The 21,104-nt window shown below is 34.3% G+C and overlaps 1 protein-coding gene across 1 annotated transcript; it reads right to left on the reverse strand.

Annotated features, from left to right (window-relative positions):
* Window positions 1–7,279: 7,279 nt before the first annotated feature.
* Window positions 7,280–7,882, reverse strand: LOC131028341 (probable E3 ubiquitin-protein ligase RHC1A). The gene has a single exon (XM_057958612.2). It carries the CDS (start codon window positions 7,880–7,882, stop codon window positions 7,280–7,282), a length of 603 nt encoding a protein of 200 aa, XP_057814595.2.
* Between the last annotated feature and the right edge of the window lie 13,222 nt (window positions 7,883–21,104).

A 21,104-nucleotide genomic window follows, 5' to 3' on the forward strand; every position in this document is an offset into this window, starting at 1 on the left:
CTTAGCTTACTCCATTGTGTCAGTTCAGGCTTAGTCACTGACCACAATACAAAACTAGTGTATACTTTATATAACTCGTCCTCTTGCCATACTGGTCATGCACTAACTGGTCAACATTTGAACCATGTAGTTTTTTGTTCTATCAGAGGGATACATTATCTTGACCTCCAAACTTGTCAATCTACTGCATGCTCATCTTCATCTAATGGGAGCCTTTCACTTCTGCACTCTTTTCTCTATTTGTTAGCTTTATCGATGGACATCTATACTGGCAATATCTCCTGCTTGTATACTAGTGACAAACCATGCACACCGATGACACCAAACTCCATCTGCATTCCGATAACATCCATGTCTACAACTACTCACCCTAACCTTTATCTTCATTTGACTGGTTCCTCCCAATCGGCTTCCCAAAGTGGCAAACACATCACAACTCATTCTTCCTCTTCTATCCCAGTACCTCAAAATGCCAACTCTTGTAGATCTGGTATATCAGTGATGTCATATATAGGAGGGATCCTCATGTTCCACTATGGTCATCCAGAACAATCCTTCAATCACCAGCCTTCAAATTCTCTAATTGTCTTATCTGAAAGGGTAATGATGCATTCCATGCATATTGAGAGATAAGCTTAGTATGACCACTTACTGGTAGGAGTAGGTGGACCAATGCACTAAACATGACTTTACTGACATTGAGCAGACATTTCTTAAATTAGGCACGTAACTTGGTACACATCCCCTTTGTCTACCTTACTAACTTACAATAGTCCAAGCATTGTCGGTCATATCAAGATCATGTGATAACATCTTCATCTGGTGGGAGTCCTACTGTATGACATCAAAAAAACTGCTTACCAGTTGCTTGCACTTTCTCTATTTTCTCAACCTTTCTTTCTTACAGGTCATATGATTGTCGCTTGGAAACCATACATTTCCAACATATCACTTACTGGTTGTCATACCATATCGGTCTCCAATACTTCCTCACTGGTCAACATCCCAACAATCCATATCGATCAACATCCTCTTCTTATCGGTGACAATCTAAATCAATAACATGATATACCAGTTGACATCAATGACACCATTACTGATTAATATCAATGACAACACAATGCCAATAGTAGGGATGGGCACAATCTAGGTCTTTGGATGAGGTTGAATATTTGTCTTTGTGCCTCCTTGGAATTGAATTTTTTTGTAGGGTGGTACTCTACCTTGATGATTCTGAAAAGGTTGCCTCCTAGGCCCATTGCTTGCTATTGCTTGATAGTAATTATCTCATGTAATAAATTCTACAACAAGTTCTTTATATAATTCATCTCAACTGCAAGAGAGGTTGAAGCAAAGGCATTTCTCTATTGCCTATTAGGATACATGTACATAAACAAGGAAGGTGCAAATGAACTTGGAGAAGCTTCCTCTTGTGTCGAGGCTGATAATTTTAGGGAATATAGGCATGGGAGGCCTAGGTGGAAGCTTCCTAGTATTAATTAAATTATTTTGAGGTCTGACTAGAATGTTATAGGTACTCAGTATTGTGTTTTCACCAAGCGATTAGATCATGATAGATATATATAAATTGATTGCTTTAAATTTGAAAAAAAATGCCATGTCAAGAGAGGGATGAGTCATAGCTGAGATCCTTTGGCAAGCTTTATGAAACCTAGTGTTGAAATTTGTTATAACTTCCTAAGGGGATCTTTTGATGGTTATTAACTACTATAACAAAAATGACCAATCTCTTTTCTCTATAAAGCACTCAAAAAATTATCTTCAAGTTGGTCTCAATCTCCAATAGAATTAGGCTATAAAGAATGGTACTAGTCCTACACTTTTCCTTTGAATGAAGCTACAAGAAGCCTTAATGCCACATTTTGTTGAGTAGTATTATGCATTGTGCATACATTAGCCATGTCCTGTAGGTGTGTTAGAATCCTCTCTAGTGAATTTATGTAGATATTTCAAAGCAGACACAAGAAGAGGATCCCACGCTGCTACAAAATCTGGCGGAATAAGAGGAATTATACTATTCTATGTTACAAAATTTTAAAGAGTCACCATTTGCACCTAAACTTGTGCTTGGGTTTGTATACCTCTTCCTGGGGATCTTTCTTTCTCTATTCTTACTAGTGAAGGCACTATCAAGCTATCATTTACCAATTTTGTGATATGGTAATAGGCCTATTTCTCATACACATCCTTATGACTCAAGTTGTTTTGCGGCCCCACTCGACATGCTGAAAAAAGAACTAGTGATTCCTCAAGTTGAAATTCAGGAAAATAGCCTTATGGGATGTTCATTGAATGGGAACCTATTATATTTCACTAAACAACCTCTAGAATTTTAGAAGTCAACTCTTCATATAAGAGAAAAAGGGAGAGAGGAAAACAATTGCTAGATTGAAAGAGTGCCAGACATGGTTAAACTAGCAAAAGTTATATTAAAATCACAAAAGCCTTAATTAGATTAAAGATCCTTAACATTCACTCCAATTGACAAACAACACAATCATTTCATCAGATGAAAATGGACAAACACAAAGGCGAACAATTGGCACAGTCTACATGCCTAATTGCATAAAATAAAATTAACTATGTTAAGACCAAGAGTAATTTCTAAAGTCAATTTCTAAGATTGAATCCCCTACAATTGGCCCCCTCATTGCCTTATAAAGACATTCACTAGCTGGGATACTCAAGGAAACATAAACAATCACAAAAATTTGTCATGTGGACCTCACCATTTAGGAATGCAACAACCCTTTGGCTTTATGAGCATGCTTCCACACCATTGAAAAAACATCATTTCTTCTCTAACTGCTTCAATAGCCCAATTCCATTGATAGACATCACATTTCCCTAGGAGAACACTTGTCATTTGATTGCACCGTTGAATGTATTCTAGCTATGAAATTTTAGGAACTTCATATTGCTCACACATGGCGGCTCATCTTTTTTATGACTTGGTACATGTGACACACAAGTGGAGCTTCTTAGCCTATTTTGTTTCTTTCCCTCTAGAAACCTTATGTAGGCAACATGTGGAGACACCACAACATAATATTTGTGCTATAGGAATGCAACTTGGTGGAGCTTCAAGGAACCAAGGCAAAAAAACTATTTTTAAAAACACACCTAGCCCACACATGGTTGTTATAGAGAATAAGTTGAATTAACTTTGTGGAGAAAAGGGAAAGCAAAAAAGGGCTTGAAGAGAAGTTATAGATTTTTATCTAGGAACTTTGCAAACATCAATTATAAACTTTAGACTTTTATTCAAGGATAATTGAAATATTGTTTTGAGAGGTCTTAGAGTTGTGAATGGTATAACCAGTAATAGATAAAATTATTGTAGTGTTTTAGTCAAGTTTTATGTTATGTTATTTTTCAAGCATTATAGAGAGAGAGAGTTGAACAATGAGCAAAAAAATTACAAGAGATAAGAAATAATTAAATTTGAGAAAAGTACCCCCATTTTAAGGATTTTAACTCACACAACCACACTAAAGAACACAAAACACAAGGCGAAACAAAAAGGAAAAAATTAAAAACAAAGGCAACCAACAACACTAAAAAAAGAGGTTATCACTAAAAACAAAGGCTCCAAGTCAACTATTTGAAGAGACATTGATACTCAGAATGTCTCAATCATTAATATCATTCTAAAAATGTTATACAATAATACAAGTAATCCTCTGAAAAGAGAATACATCAAATGATCAAATGATGAGAAAATAAACCTTGATGCTACAACTAACAAGGCATGTTATGCTATAGGTTTATGGGGAGAGAGATAAGGGACATGGATTCCACTAGCTAGTAAGTTGTGTTATGCTAGGTGATCCATGAATAATCATGAATTCTATTGGACAAAAAAGTGTGTTATGTTGTGTAACTCATGTGAAAACGAAATATAGTCAACTTTGTCTACTTGTGTTTGTTATGCTAGTTGACTCATGTTACAAAATATTACCAAATAAGACACTCTTTTTCAATGGAAACCAAAGAAAAAATGAGTGTTTTAGTAACACCAAGATGAGTATTACCAAACAAAAGCCATTGTTTTAAAGGAAATCCAAAACAAGCAACTAAAAACTAGGTGTTATAGTTACACAAAGACAAGGATTACCAAAAAATGTGTTTACAAGGAAATACAAAAGCACAACTATAAAATGAGTGCTGAAGAGACATGAAGACAATGATTACCAAATAAAACTCATTGTTTGTAAGAAAATTTAAAAATACAACTACAAAATGTGTGTTGCAGTGACACCAATCACAAACAACAATAAGGCCGCACATATGCCCGCCACTTAAGATGTCAACATAGCTCCATGTTGATATCTTAAGGTATAAAGAGAACACATCAAGGATAAACACTTTCATCATCAAGGAAATGTCATTTAATTAAAATGCACATACATTCTATGCTAGAAATAAGACACAATTATTTTAAGAAAGAAAAAGATACTTGTAAAAGAGATATATTGTGACAAGTGTTTGGAAGGGATCCTTTTGAGGAATAGATAATTAACAGAAATAACATCCTCAACCAAGAGAGAGTCGAAGGATATAAATGATAGGCACCTTCATTATTGCTATAAATGGGGATTATTAATGAAGGATTGAGCATTGTTGACATCAAGGAGAGGTAATTTATAAAAACAAATGCCTCCAAGAAAGAAAGAGGTCATAATCAAGGATACACAAATAGAACAAAGTCAAAATCTATATGGGGAAGATAATTTTATGCAAGTGGATCCTTAGAAAGGAGGGAGAAAAGTTTGAAAACTATTTGTGCATGCAAACAAGACTAACTAGGCTAATATGTTGCTATCCAAGTATGAGTGTACATTAAATAGTACCATTGGTAATTTCAAAGATCTCTTTCAAAAAGTAAACTACTAGTGTGTCGTATTAAGGAGCAACATAATAGGGCCAAAAGAATGCCAAGGCACTAATTTTAAATTATTTAAGTGGAATGAAATCAAGAAGAGAGTGAGAATTAATTTGAAGAGACTTACAAAATATGACCTTATTCCATGCTTATAGTTATTCATGTATCTTATGGAACAAAAAGTAACCTTTTCATCATCTTCAAGTCTCCTAAAGATTCAGTTTGCTAGATTCAAACTTGTGTCAACATAGATAGGTTGTGTCCCTTGTTGAATAGGATGACTAGGCTTTGATAAAAAAAAAATATAAGGGGAGGAAATACTATGCTTTGTCTAGTGCATTGTGAATGAGTTTCTACAGGGAATTTGATTCCTTTTTACATCCTTTTAAGACCTTACCCAGTATATCCTTATTTGGAATCATATCATAGAAATTGATCATAATTTATTTTCAATTGTGAAGGGGAAGGACTTCAATTCTAAACCCCATTTGTGTTTTTTGTGTAAGTGTACTTTAGAGGGACAAAGTATTGAATAATTGAAGGAGGATGAATTTTTGTAGGGATATTTTTATTTCTATCACTAATAATATCCACTTGGTTAGGTTGGCAATAACTGTTCTCATTATCTAAAGCTTCATCTCTACTTAATTTTATATTAGCAAACATATCATCAATAAAGGTGATGGATAGGATGTCATATCTCAAAACATATTAATTGCTAAGATAAGATCTTGGAAAATAAGAAGGATTTAAGGTGATGAAAGTTGTAGGAAAATTATTATCAATATGCTTGGTGTGTACCTCATCTAGAAAAAGTACCCTTGCGAGAATAGGATTCATCATTACTCTTCAATGTTGCATCTCCATTGGAGAGATAATTGATAAAAATATTGACTATATCCCTAGGTATAAGAGAGACTATACGACAAATAGAAGTATGATTCATTTCAATACCATATCTAGGAGTATTATCCGAGGTACCACTTAAAATATCTAATTAAGCTTTAATGAAATCCAAACATTCTATAAACTTATTTTCAAATATCACCATTAGCAACAACTCAAGGAGAAATCTGTTGTGCATTAATAGTCCATAGAATTCCATTTCAATGGATCTTATTTTCATGAGCATGTATTTCTTTCAACCATGTATTAAGTACCTAATAAAGGGATAGTGGGCACCAAGTGATTTAGATTTCACAACTGGTTGATCGTATTGATTTAGATTTCACAAATGGTTGATCAATATGTTTGGAATCACTTGGGTAAAAGAACGAACATTCAATAAATTCTTTAATACCATATTGGTATTTAGCTAGAATTATAAGGAATAACCTTCCACAAGTGAAAGCAAATTAGCTCTAATATCAATATCTATTATATACAATGAGAGTGATAGTTATGTTCATAGAGAGCCTTGTACATATAGGAATGATACATGAGATAGATGAGATGTATATTATAATGAGTTATGTGTTCAAATATTGGATGCTTGTGAGAAGACTTGATGTATGTGAGCAAAATTTGACCTAATCAACTCAACTTATCATCACTACCAATTATTATTTGAGTTATTATTTGACCTTTGAGAATCCCTCTCCTTGTTTTTGTTCCTAAATAATTGATTTTGATTTCTTAAGAATCAAATAAATGAGTTTTTACATCTTAATACAATGAGAATGATAATAATATTCATAGGAGCCTTGTACATATAGGAAAGATAAATGAGATAGATAAGATGATTATCTGTTCAAATATTGGATGCTTGTGAGAACACTTGACATATGTGAGCAAAACTTAACCTAATCCTTAATAGATTAGTTACATTCTAAAATATTTATCAAAAACAATCATGATTTCTCCCTAATGAAGTTACTCTATCATTCTTTCTATCTAAAGCTCTTTCCATCTTTCCATAGAGGCAGAAGAAAATGGTAGTTGAAAGAAGTCTTTTCTATATATTTAGTTAAATGAACATATGAATATGCAATGCCTTTCTTACACATTAGTAATTCTGTTGCTCTAACTTTTTCTTAATGTATAACATTTCAAAGCTGCCTAATACCTACACTTAACCTAACTAAAAAACATATGAAAAAAAATATAGCTTTGATGAAAAAAAATGTTATACATCTTGAAATTGAAGAATTTTAAATATGCACTGTGGATGCATTTTTACTGAATGAGGCGTATAGGAAAAATGTTATTCCTCTAAACTTGAGGAATTTTAAATGTCCACTGTGTACGTATCGATACTAAATATATTCGTTTTGATAAATAGATGACATGATATTCCATATAACTAATCCATTAGTAAACCTCCCACTGGCATTTAATAATAAAAAATAAAAAAAGTTTTAACTTTAGAGGAAGCTAGCCATTATTTGAGGTTGTGGATACATCGAATGCATCGCCCACAGAATCCGGACTTGCATTCATTGATGTGAGTAAACGAGCTCTACAGATGGGACAAGAATTACGCCTTTCCAGCCATGGAAGAAGGCAGCGAGCATGGAATATGTGGGCTTCATGACAAGGCATCTGTCGAGCGTCATCCCCCAGTTGAAAAGGCTCTGTGCAAATCGGACACACAGCTTCTGCATTAAAATGATTGGCTGCAATTATTATTTGAGATAGCCTCTCCACAGCCTCTCTGTCAGTTGGCGCCTCGCGAGATTCTCGAATTATGCGCTCAAGCTGTTGAGCTAAATCTCTAAAACTGTTGAAAGCTGTGACAATGGGCTCGAGGAAATAATCCCTGTCTGGTAACCCATTAATTTGATTTTCGATTTGATGAATTTGTTGTAGAAAAGGAACTATTGAGATGTCATGAAAGTCCTGAAGGTAATCCAGGTGATCGTTGCCAACACCGCCGGGGACGGATAACGATGTTCGTGCCCTCAAAAGAATGTCATTAGCTTCCCTTAGTCTCTGGAGAAGATACTCAATATCTACTTGTGTGTTGTTGGTAGTCATATTTTATTTCTCAGAGAATTACTTGCTTCTGACTAAGGCTAACACTGGATTCAGATGTTACTTAAATGCTGTTAGTGTACTTCTGTTTCCAATTTTCCCCTTCATTTATACAAATATATTGCCACCAAAGAAACTGAAAGGTCTGAAACGCGTACATTTGTGAGAATGGATGATGGCGTTTCACAAAACAATTTTATTCAAAAGAGGAGAGGAGATTAGGTTGAACTTTATTTATGTTATACTAAATTTATGTTTTTTGAATTAATCTTTTAGCATTTCGTTTAAGAAAAATGTTATGTAACTAGCATACATTTATTACTTAATAATATATATAAAATATGTGGAGAGATTTTCTTGTTGAGGTGTCCATTACATCTTATAGAATAATGAAAATAGGCATCTCTAACAGCATATAATGCTAACTAAAATTTAACCATAATTATAACATTGTTCTGAATTGTAACTTCACTAGAAACCCTAATTCTAATTATTAACCAAATGAAATACTAATCCTAATCATAATTAAACACTAACCCTACTTTACGTTAAATCTAATCCTAACTTAGAGATTACACCTTATTGAACCACAACCCTAATTAAACTCTAACACTATTTGAACCCTAACTATAATTTAGCCCTAACCTTGATCATAACCATAACTCTAATAAAACCTTAAATGAAACCTAACCTTATTTGAATTCTGACCATAATTTAGCCCTAACAATAGCCCTAATTATAATCAAACCCTAACCCTAAGTGAACCATAGCCCTAAACTTCATGCTAATTGACCCTAATCTCAAACAAAATTAAAACTTGGCCTTAACCCTTATTAAACTCTAACGAAGACTAAACACTAATTTTAAGCCCAACCTTAGTTGAGTTAAATTTAAGGATAGAGCTAGACCTATGGTTAAGGTTAGAGTTAGAACTAGAGTTAAGATTAGAGTTACAATTAAGGTTAAGGTGAGGTTTAATATTAAGGTTAGGGTTAGTTTTTTTATATAATTAGGATCAAGGTTATAATAAGGAAGCTGTGATGTTGAGCCCCTTTATCCAACATTCATTGTTGATCGAACTCTCAATTTATTTTAAAATAATAATAAAAATAACTGTCATTGTCTTTATAATCATATGAATAATATCTAAATTAAGGCATAAGATGTTGATTAATAGTTACTATTTATGTTTTAATTATCTTCCTAATGTTACTTAATTTAAATTTATGCTTCATATAAAATTTGTAATGTTATTATTTGAACACTCTATACTAAGGCTAAATTCATGCCCCATATTAGATTACAAATATGATTTATGTTTGACACAAAATTCTCCTCCCTGAAAAAATAAAAATAAGATACATTTTACAAGCCTTTAATCTACAATAAATTTCTAGAAGTCAACACCTTAAGTATGGGATTCATCCTCCTACGTGGAGATCTCATGGTATGATAGATGTGGTTATATGATTTTCTGCAATTGAATGGCTACATATTAGTATAATAATGTTTCAATTAGATATCAATTGCATATATTTTTGTACATTTTTATTTTTAATAATTTTACTTCTTGAAAAATGCTAAAGCATGAACTATTTATAATAGATATTTACTATTTTTGTAGTAGAATAATTTGTAGATTTTACAAATAAAAGATCGGACTAAAATCATGATAGGAATCAGAATTTGATAAATCTGAGAAGGCTTGAACTCTTACATAACAACAATCAATGATTCCCCAAATTTAAGTTGATGTTTTAACCTTTTACTCATTATTCTAAATTCCAAAAAATGACTTGTTTAAATAGTATACAAAACCTCCTCTCTAAGACTATAATATAAATCCTCTTAAACAATATAAATCTTAATCCAAATTTTATATCCAACCCCTTTGCTTAAATTCACATGCTAACATCACCTTAATTCATATATCCTTTTATTGGCATTGGCATTCATACAACACAATTTTATTCGAAGTTCAATCCCATCATTTATATTCATATGGTAGCATCATCTTGATTAATATTCCTCTTCTTTGATCCCACTTCCAATCTTTCAGATCCAATCCTATCACAATAATTATTATATTTTTAGATTTGTCATTTTATTTAACTAGTTCATGTTTTTTTTAAATAGACAACAATAAATCCTCTCATAACCCTGTTGTATCATACACTATGCATTTTGGAAGTTTTTACTAAGTTTAGAAAACTAATTATAACTTTCTTGATTGGGTAGTCCATTAACAACATCTTTAAGGTGACTAAAAAATAATACAAAACAGTATCATCTGAGGAAGATACATTTCACTTTCCAAAATATATGACCAATTCATACGATGACATTTTGTTTTACTTATTTGTTAACACGTTGTCAAATAGTCCTCAAAGAAATTGCCTAGTGGTAGGAGGAGATACTCACAATGAAAATGGCATCGATTCAAGATGAATGCAGCTTCATCCGTACAATCTAATGGTAATAAATAAATAAACAAATAAAAATAAATTGATTTATATTAGATATTAAAAAATATTTTTAATAAGACCTTAAAAGTTTTTGTTTTAGATAATATATTTTACCTCGATTTTTTGGTAAATATTTATATTTAATGCGTACGAATCGAGTTCCTGATAACATTTTATTGAACCATTTTGACAAACAATTGTGTGTATTTTTTTGCTTCCATATTGTGTATCTATAGCTATCTGAGTAATCATATTCATAACTCTAATTAGTAGGTCTCTGAGTTCGCCATTTTTTACATGTAAAGACAAATTTAACAAATCGTGATGAGTTTCCAATGACATTATTTAGTATTAACAAAATGCAGAAAACAGTACAGGAGACATAAAAGTAGTCTTTACGGTAGTGAGATGTCGACGCAATACAGTTATAATTCATAGCTTAATTTGCCACGTACATAAAGCTTAATTTAGTGCACTAAAATTAAACTTATTACCTACTCAAATGAGAAGTATTCACATCTTCTGTTTCTGCAAGCAACACTTTGTTCATTCATGTTTTGTTCACATCTGAATTGTACCCAAAGTCATAAGCAAGATTCCAGTATAAAATTCTACAGAAACAACACTTGGGAGGCGTTACAATGATAAAGGAGCTTCTGTTCATATGTAGCCAGTGAATAAGAAAGAAAATGTAGATTTTATGCATGAAAATTTAAAGATATCACTTTGAAAGAACAACTTTGCGGAATGTGCTCTGCTAGGGTTTAGAGTTTCTGCTGCTAACCTTTGGCGGTCCCCTTGGCATACTGCGCCAATGACGCAGGATTTTCGGTTCTTTGCCCTACAGTTGCATTTACCGCTGGTTTTTTGAGCCTTTGTAATGTCCTCATCCGGCCCTAGACCAGCTGTTTCAGCTGGAGTTGGCGGTGGCGTTGCAAAATGGCTCCCCCTCAGAACAAGTAACCTCAGAAATTTGTTCTGAAGGTGTTTCAGGAGGTACATCCACTACTCCTCCCACTGATGTGGTTTTACCCACCCCGGATATTGATCTTGCATGTCAATGGTTAGAACAACATACTTTTTTTGGTTACTTTGTATGGAGATTTCCTCCTCAAAGTGTGCTCAAAGACTAGGTTTCCAAAGCCTGGCCCCTCATGGGGTTTTGCTTAGCCATGATTCAAAACCAGATTAAAGGTTTCTTTCTTTTTTTGTTTTGAGACAACCGAGTACGTTTCTGAAATTTTGCAGCATGAACCTTGGTAGGTCAGGTCTTCACTGCTTGTTTTCTAGCCCTGGACTCATGACTTTATCGTCTCTGATGATGCTAGGCTTCAGGTGCCAGTTTGGATTGAATTTCCTTGGTTTCCTTTACCTTATGTGGCTTTTCTTTAGAATATTGCCTCCTCTATCGACAAAGTTTTATGTATTGAACCTGACAGGTTCTTCCAATCCTATCATAAAAAACGGGTCTATGTAGAAGTTGATTTGTCACAAGACCTCAAAGAGTCAATTGACATCCAAATAGGGTCTTTATGGCATACCCAGAAGGTTACTTATTTTAACTTTCCCAATACTTGTTACCATTGCTAATCTGTTGAACATAAGATTAGGGATTGTCCCTTGGCTACCCCACACCCTCAACCTCAGCCTCGGGATGAGTCTTCCTACAAAGTGGATAAAAATGAGTTGAAGTCTAATGAGAAATGGACCACTGTGGTTAGCCAGAAAAATAAAACCTCGGCTTCTGGTTCTGGGTCCAAAACTTTCGAGTACACCAAGGACCCTTCAAACCATGGTAATCAAGGGAATTTTATCCCGCCACCATAATTTGTGCCTACGACTTCACCGCGACCTTCGGCTAAGCCACAGGCGACCTCTCTAATGATTTCTCAACGTTCTAGTTCTCCTCCTGCGATGACACGCCCTCAACAGTCTCGCAGCCCTTCTCGCTTGAATGATGAGGAGATGTAGGGCCAGGAGAAGTGCAGATTTTCGCCTCCCCTTCAGATAGGCACTATACTACCAGATTTCTTGAAGAATAGTTATGCTCGCCTAGACGGGCCAAATTTTGACAATATGGATGCGGTTTTTCCGTGAATTTTCTTTCATGTAATGTGCAAAGTCTTTTAGACCTCTCTTGAAAGTATTCCATTTGGGATGCTCTCAGTAAGTTAAATGGTTTTGATGTTCTCTGTCTTAGGAAGTGAAAATTGCGGGTTTTATGCTTGATGCTGCTTGTCGTTCCATTTGGCCGGCTAGTACTTTCTTTTGTATGAGTCATGAGGTCGGTCGAGGAGGTACGATGTTATTCCTTTCCTCGCACCTACATGGCTATGTTGTCGACCATGAGACTGATCTGACGTAGTGGCTTGTCTGGGCACTTCTGAATGTTGACAATCATTCCTTTGGTATTATCAATTTCTATGCTTCTAATGATTCTGTCGAAAGATCTCTATTGTAGAGATGGATTGCTGACTTACTCCCCATTACCACTTGGCTTGTCTTTGGGTATTTCAACATGGTTGAACTGGCTGAGGACAAGGAAGGATTTTTTCCCTTTTAGTGGACAGTTGCTAAATGCAAGGCATGGTACTATATGTAGTACCCTAAAAATGGTCATATCAAACCATGGGGCCCCTTAATCTCAATTTCATCACCAAGGTCTTAACCAAAGGCAAATTAAATCAATATTGAGCACATAATTAATTAATTGTCTAATCATCAATGTCACATGGCAAATAAATCATCTTAAATTAATTAAATATTTATTTAATTAATTAATCATTCCAAAAAAATCATTTTAATCAATTATCCTATTTATTTAATTAAATATCCTAGCATATTTAATTAATAAATCAACTTTCTATTAAATCATGAAAAAAAGGAAATAATTTGGAAAAAAGAATTAAAATTGAGAAAAGAGATCAAATTGAAAATCAAATAAATTGAAAAAACTCAAGAAAAGGAATTAAAACAATTAAATCTAAAAAATTGAATAAAAATGTGGAATAAATCAGTTTTTCTAATTTTATTTTAATTTTAGTTCAATTTCCTTTAAAACAGAGAAAAGCAGTCAATCCAATCAATTCACCTGGATTGTGCTTCTTCTTGAATAATCTTGACCTCTCATTATCATTCGATCTCAACTGTTGATTTCTTTCTTGATTTTCTATAAATTCAGGCTCTCATCTCCTAATAGAAAAAAATCCTAGAGATTTTATTGTTATTATGTTGTTTTTACTCTAGGTTCATTATGACTGTACACATTGAGAATATTGCATTAGCTTATTCATATTGCTTGAGTCATGTTAGTTTGATTAGAACTATATAGATGGATAAATTGCTTGAATCATATGAGCTTAACCTTGCATATTTAGTTTAAGCTTGCATACATATAGATTAAATCCATCATTTAGGTGTTTTCTAGTCACTGCTATTGCATAGAGAAATATGAGAGCAAGACTAAAACTCACATCTACTAGAAGGCAATAGGTTGCTTTGTAATGGTTTTATTATTCATTGATTATTGATTTGCTAACCATGCATCTAATGACTTATTGAAATGTTGTGTATTCAGATATAGATACAAGTCCATTTTTCACACACTTTTTTTGCGCTCACCATGGGTTCATAAAGATTCAAATTTTTTCAGCCTTGCAAATCATTTTATTTTTATTTTTCAGGTTTCGTCTGTACAATCTCTGCAAAAGGCCGTACGAGTGTTTGTGACATACAAGACAAGTTCTGAGATTTGTCATTTTTATCTATGGTAATCCTCGTATGAGTATCTGTTGTGTCATTTCATTTTATTTTTACTCATTCGGTTCAATGAGAATACTCGTTCTTCTTGGTGAGAATTATTGTATGGGTTTCTGCTTTGCTCGTTTTAAAAAAAATAATATACTTTTTGGGGTTTTCTTGATTTGGATTCAGATTTAATAATGCTAACCATGAATTGTCTTCTGTTTGCCTGAGATTTTCATAGCCTAACTGATTTTTTACAGAATGCCTGTCAAAGAATTTATCAAATGAAGCTTACACCATTTCAAAGAATAAAAATCAATATGATTATTGATGCATTGGTTTCATAGGTTGCCTAAGGAGAATTGACTAAATATTGTGTATTCTTTAATTTATTTTTAAGCACTAAAATTGCTATGTGGTTAATGAATAAATCTATCTTTTTTGCTTGAAGAAAAGTCTAAGAGGTAGGAGAGTATGCTCTTGTTTACATAGGCAATCATAAATCCAGACCCTTGAAGCTTTTCTAAGTTTGAGATTTGTGTATCTTTCAGCGGGCCTGTCACAATGGGAAAAAGTAATCACTTTGTGAGAAAGACCCAAGTGAGTACAACAAAATCTAAGCATTCTGACTACCTATAATAAATAGGCCTTTTGAGATTAAAGTCGTGTGGGACGGGATTATTTGAGTGTTCTCTTTGAGATATCTCATATCAGGCATTTTGTAGGGCCTCGTTGTCTCAATCACGCTTGCTTGACTACATCTTACTTTGGTACCTTGTTGGGCTATAGGCCTCAATCGTGCTTGCGCAACTTCAAGGGGTAATTTCGAACGAAAATGCTTACTAAGAAATTTAAGATAGAAGCTACTTGGTTCACCTCTGAAAGGGGGATAATCTTTGTGCAAGAGAGATAGTAAGTCTCCCAAGACACTTTCCATATCATGCCCCCCATTAGCGTTCAGATTCGGCTAATACAATGTTGAGAATCCATTGCGTGAGACTCAATGGCTGTATTCTCATTAAATATTGGGTGTGTACCTAAGTCTGTAAGTAAAGGTTTTCTCTCTCAGCTGACTTCCTTAGGGTTATCATGATGTCCTTGGAACACTTTTCATATTGAGTGTTTGTTGTGTCTTCATCCCTAAAGCATTTTTAAAAATAAAACTCGAAAAAGGTCAAAAACTTAGTTTCCTTGTCCAAAATTTGTCCCTGGTATGAATTGTTGTATGAGTTTCCTAGTTCATCATCTGAATCATCTAAATTTTTATATGAGTTATCTACATTATCATCCAAATCATCTAGTTTATCATTTTGTCTTCTCCAAATTGTCGATCTAGCTTTCTAAACTGTCGTCTGGTTAGTAGAGAATTGTCATACAAGTCAATGATTGTTTGTGTCATTCAGTGAGTATTAAATTGTCATCTGACTTAAATTAAATTATCTTCAGAGCCTCTGATCTATCAATCCAGGAACCTATCAGTTTGTAGCAAGTTTAAATCTGGTCTTTCGCAATCTTGAAGGATAATAGTCTTGATAGTGTACCCCTGTCATTGTGTTGCACGATTTTTTTGATCATCTCTCAGCTAGTTCAATCAATCAATTATCAAACTTAATCAACCTAGGTTTCTTAGATCACATCTTATATAGGATAGATCATTCATGAAACCAAACTAGGTCTTAGTTACCTCTCTCAATCACTACATTAAATGCATAACTATCTTTGATTTGATCTTGACATCTGTATCACATCTAGCTCTCAGTCACACCAATTGTAAATGCCTATTCGAACCAAGAGTTCTCATAAGAAAGATGACAAAAGTAAGGATAGTCTTACTCATTACAAACTAATCCATTCTTGCAAATCAAAACTGTCATAAATCTCCATGGCTACCTTAGCTCAAAAAATTTAGGTTCTCAAGAGAGAAATATATGACATTCAAGCCCGACAAAAAGATTCAATGACCCCTCTTGAGATAAAATTCCATGATATCAAGAACACCAAACTTCAAGAAATGTTAAAACAGTTATAAAGGGTAGAAGTGAAAGTAATTAAAAATCAAAAGCCAAATCTCATACAAGATCACAAGACATCTTCACCAAGACAAAAAGACATCTATCCCCTAGATAGACAGTTTACACCTTTGGGGCACTCTATTGAGTTAGTTTTGAAAGAGCTTCTTGAGCACAATCTTGTCATATTTCCTAAGAAGACCACATGTGGATGTGAAATTTTGAGTAATTATTGTGCATATCATAGACATAACAACATAAGACTTCAATGTGCATAGATTAAAACATAAAATTCAAGACCTCCTTGATGATGGTGATTGATATTGAAGATCCTAATAATTCACCTAAGGAAAAACCTTATGTCATTAGCAAGCATGATCAAAATTATGAACCTATATCTAGAAATGGCCCACATGAAACCTTCATCGCTTATATGATGCCTCCATCACCTAAGGCTTCTCAACATCAATCCATACTATATCCCTCAATTAATGAAGCTAATGATGAAACTTCTTATGTTGACCCTCAAGGGCTATCTCAAGGGCCATTCCATCCAATGGCTGAGAAGGATCCTACCTCCCTAGAATCCCATGATGATCCCATTATACCTTTCCATTTCTTTCAAGATGATCCCCTTCCATCTCAAGAGCAAAGCATCCTTCCAAATATCATTCCTAATCAACGTCCTAATCAAGATCATGATGCCTCTTCCACCTTTTCAAATGACCCTATTAAAAAAGAAGAGTCAAACACTCTTCCGACTCTATCCAATGGTCCCCTTCCATGTCAAGATCCACTAGTACATTTGGGGCTCAATTTCGATGGCCGCTCATCATAATTCTGACTCTTTTTTGTTGGACTTCCAACACGCATCCATTAAAAAATTGTTGTCGAATACTCTGATGGTGCTCGTCAATGTTGGAATTCCAATGAAAATCATCAGGTCTCCATTGGTGTATGTCTTACTGATAGCCTCATCGGCTATGGGTAAGACATACACCAATGGAGGTTTCAAGTCTCCATCGGTGCATGCCTTACTGATAGACTCATTAGCTATGGCCAAGACCAAATATTCCCTTTGTCTCTAGTGTAAGTCTCGCCGATGGATTTCATCGACATATGCTACCCCGACCGCTCATCTGCCGAGAGAATTTCGTTAGGCATACAACATCCTTGGTTGATGTTTTTGTTAATTTCCATCAAAATGCCAACACCATCTGACAGCTATTAGGAACTATGTATTGACGAAGATATTGTATTCCTGACGGTATAGTGGTTGGTGCAAATATAGGGGCGACAGAATTTTGATGATTATTTAATTTAAAAAAAAATAATAATACAAAAAATCATACAATGACTACTGAAAGCTAACAGTTTCACGTCAACCCGTTAATTATTTTACAGTGTAACACGTTTCAGGTTTTCATCAAATCTTGTACTCTAGGAGATTTGTCTCGAGGTTTCTATCATGGCTTGTACTCTATCAAATCTCCTCTATTTTAGCTACCTTGAATGCATTCCTACCACTGTTTTAAACTTTGATAGTCTATATCCTCTATGTTGCTAACATTAAAAGGCTCCTTTATCAGTATTAATATTGCTCAGGTGTATGGCTTCTACAATAAAAATAGGATAGTATTTATATTTATTTGATATAAAAATTCTTACTCACAACTGTCTTTGCAATAGTGAATGTCCTTATTGTCACATACAATGATTATGATGGCATCCTTGTCATCTTTTAAAAATGATATCTTATCTAAGTGTTTTCTCATATTATTTTGATTATCTCACCACTAAAAAAGATTCATCATTGTGATTTTCTAACTATCTACAATCGTGGAGAGTTATTTGACTGCTCTTTGTATCATCAATGGATCTAGGGCTTTATATCTTTTCTGTGATTGAAAGCTTTGATATCTCAACTATAGTGAGGTTTGAGTGTGAACGAGGGTAGTTCACGACCTCTTTTGTGATAAGTTTCTCTTAGATCAAAAGTTGACCTAGATGATCATCAAATGAGAACTATTGGCTATCATAATCACTATGCATAATGAGTTTTTGTTAGAGAGATCCAGTATTATATTAACAAAGTAATGAATTTACAAGGCTATGTGCTCAATGGGTCTCTTAACTTGTAAAAATTTCCAACATTCATGAATAAAAATTAAAAAATGTCATTAGTAAAATGATTACTCATTGAGATTATCTTAAGATGACTTAAAAAACAACCATCATATCCCCAAAAAAAAAATACTAGGCAAAAATGGCTCAGAAGCCTCTAATTACTTAAAAGATAATATTATCCTCTAGATGCCAAAGGAAATTTGGTCATGTGCATTGATCGCTATAATTTGGAGTGCAAAAGAGGGAATCTACCTGACAGTCTGCTACAATTTAAGAACAAAGAGGCTCTATAGCACCGAGAGGTTGCAATCATAGCCTATGTTGGTCATAATCTCTATTGCAGCAATAACGAGATGTGAGGAAGCAGATATAAAATTTGGATGAACTCAAAGAGACATTTACAAATACAACCTACCCTTTATAATACCTAATTGAAAAAATGGATGCAATGCCAGTCCTTGTATCAATAATGTCTGGCAGATAGTAAAAAACTAGAACAAAAAATTCCATATAAAAGTGGTTAGACTTAAAATGATAAAGAAAATTAAAAAATGCTAAAGAAAATTTCAGCTTATAAAAAAACTTACAAGGATGAGGCATATTCACAACTTTTGTAGTCGCGCCATGCATATCAACACTACAAGCAACTCATAGTGTTAGTGTACATACAAGACAATATGGGAGTTCATAATACCTAGAAACTTGTGCTGTTGTTGTTTGTGTTGGCTCTGTTAGACCCTATAATTAAGATTCAATATACATTGTTCAATAAGATTAATTGTGCAACATAATGATCACCTATCATCCCAAAAATAAATGGCGCATAGGGTAGGGTTTCAGGTGGTTTAGGGGAGGGTTTCAAGTGATGCTTCTGTAGTCCCTGGCAGACCCCTTCTGAGTTCATAGAGAGATGGCTCGAAATCCCTAGGATCCACTAGCTCTAAAGACAAGCAGGGTGATGCGGATTCTGAAGATGGTGGGGACCCAGAAACAGGTTTTCACATGTTCCTAGGGAATGAATCACAGGCTTCTTGGGGTCCTCTCACAAGGGAAATGGAATTGGCCTTTTTGACTGGAGCACCTTATGGCATAATAAACCTTTCTAATATTCACTTTTTGTAGGATTTTTTGAGTTCTTCTCAGATCCCCTCTAGTTCTTATTTTTGGAACAATATTCTCAAGGCTAGGGATGTGGCTAGCTGGGGAGCCCATTGGATGCTTTGGAATGGTAAAAAAAATTGGTTTTGGGATGATTTTTGGATCGGGCATCACTCACTTGCTTCGGATCCTACTCTGGGATCTTTAAAAGATCTTTGTCTGGCTTCTCGTGGCCCCATGGTGGCTGACTATTGGAAGGAGAGTAACTAGGTTAATCTTCTTACTATTAATCCTTCTTTTACCTAATTTCAAATTTCCCTAAATTCTTTTAGCTTTGAGGAAAGTGTGGAAGATGAACTAATTTGGAAATTCAACCCTAATGGGAAGTTTTATGCGGCTTCTATTGATGCTTGTAAGGAACCTAATGTGTCATGGTGTTCTAAAGTTTGAATTAAGAACCTTTCTCCTAAGGTCAATATGGTTTTTTGGCTCCTCTTTCTTAATAAAATATTAACTACCAACAATCTTGTTAAGAGGGGCTTTGCTATCCCAAACTGATGCTACTTGTGTTTGCAGGTTGCTTAATCTTTGGACATCTGTTCTTACATTTCTCTTACACCTCTAAGATTTGGAGTTTGGTGCTTCAAAAATTGGATCTTTGTTGGACCTTATAGGGAACTGCTAAGGAGTTTGTCCACCAATTGAATCCACCCTCCATAAATCCCTTCATAAAGAAAATTTGGCTTTTTGTGTTTCCTAATATGGCGTGGGGCTTATGGAAAGAATGTAACAAACACATCTTCAGGGACACCCATCTCCCTTCTGATATTATTTTCAAGAAAATTTCTAGAGCCATCTATGATAACCTCTCAGTTGTTAGCCCAAATGTTCTCTCTCATAGTGGCATCCTTAAGGAGTATGAAGTCAATGTTGTCAAGGGATGGAATCTTGCTCATCATATAGTTACCCCTAAAGTCAACCTCAGGGACAACATTAGTTGGAAATTTCCTCCCCAAGGTTGGGTCAAAATTAATTTTGATGGTGCGACTAAATGGAACCCGGGTCAAGTTGGTTGTGGTGGAGTGATACAAGATCACAATGGCAACTTTATTTTGTCTATTGCTATCCCTCTTGGTAAACAAACTAATAATGTTTTTGAAGCTATAGGGGATTATCACAGTCTTAAAATTTCAAATCAGAACAACTGTAAGCTTGTTTGGGGTGAGGGGGATTCTAAGAACATTATCAACTACCTTAAAGGAAATTCTACTCTAGTTTGAAATGTTGATATTTGGTGAAAAAATCCAAAGACATTATTAAAACCTTCAATAAATGTATGTTTGCTCATATTTATAGACTAGCCAACATGATTGTTGACTTCCTTGCCAATAGGGGAGTGACATGTAAGACCTAGCATTGTTGGAGCCATGGTGACAGGATGGACTTTGAACTTGCGATGCATTTTCTCCACGAGCGAAGTCAGGGTAGTAAAGTTAATGATTATTATTTCTATTATAACTTTTCATATTTTTAGAACTACCAATACCTTCCATTCTGAGATAGGTGGCCAGAGAGGACATAATAATCAATGCAAATTTATTTCACATGCTCTGTGGGTGATTTCATATATTTTCTAAAGTATTGCCTTAAATCTGGAAATTCGCTACAAAAAGAATTACAGAGAGCTTGAGAAAATGGGTGGTGCCAGAAAGAGAATTGACCCACCTATTTGTGTGTAGATTAAGAATGAAAATAATCTTTGGTGCATTCTGAAGAAAGGTT

Source organism: Cryptomeria japonica, chromosome 1, assembly GCF_030272615.1.
Source record: "Cryptomeria japonica chromosome 1, Sugi_1.0, whole genome shotgun sequence".
Classification (NCBI taxonomy): Eukaryota; Viridiplantae; Streptophyta; class Pinopsida; order Cupressales; family Cupressaceae; genus Cryptomeria; species Cryptomeria japonica.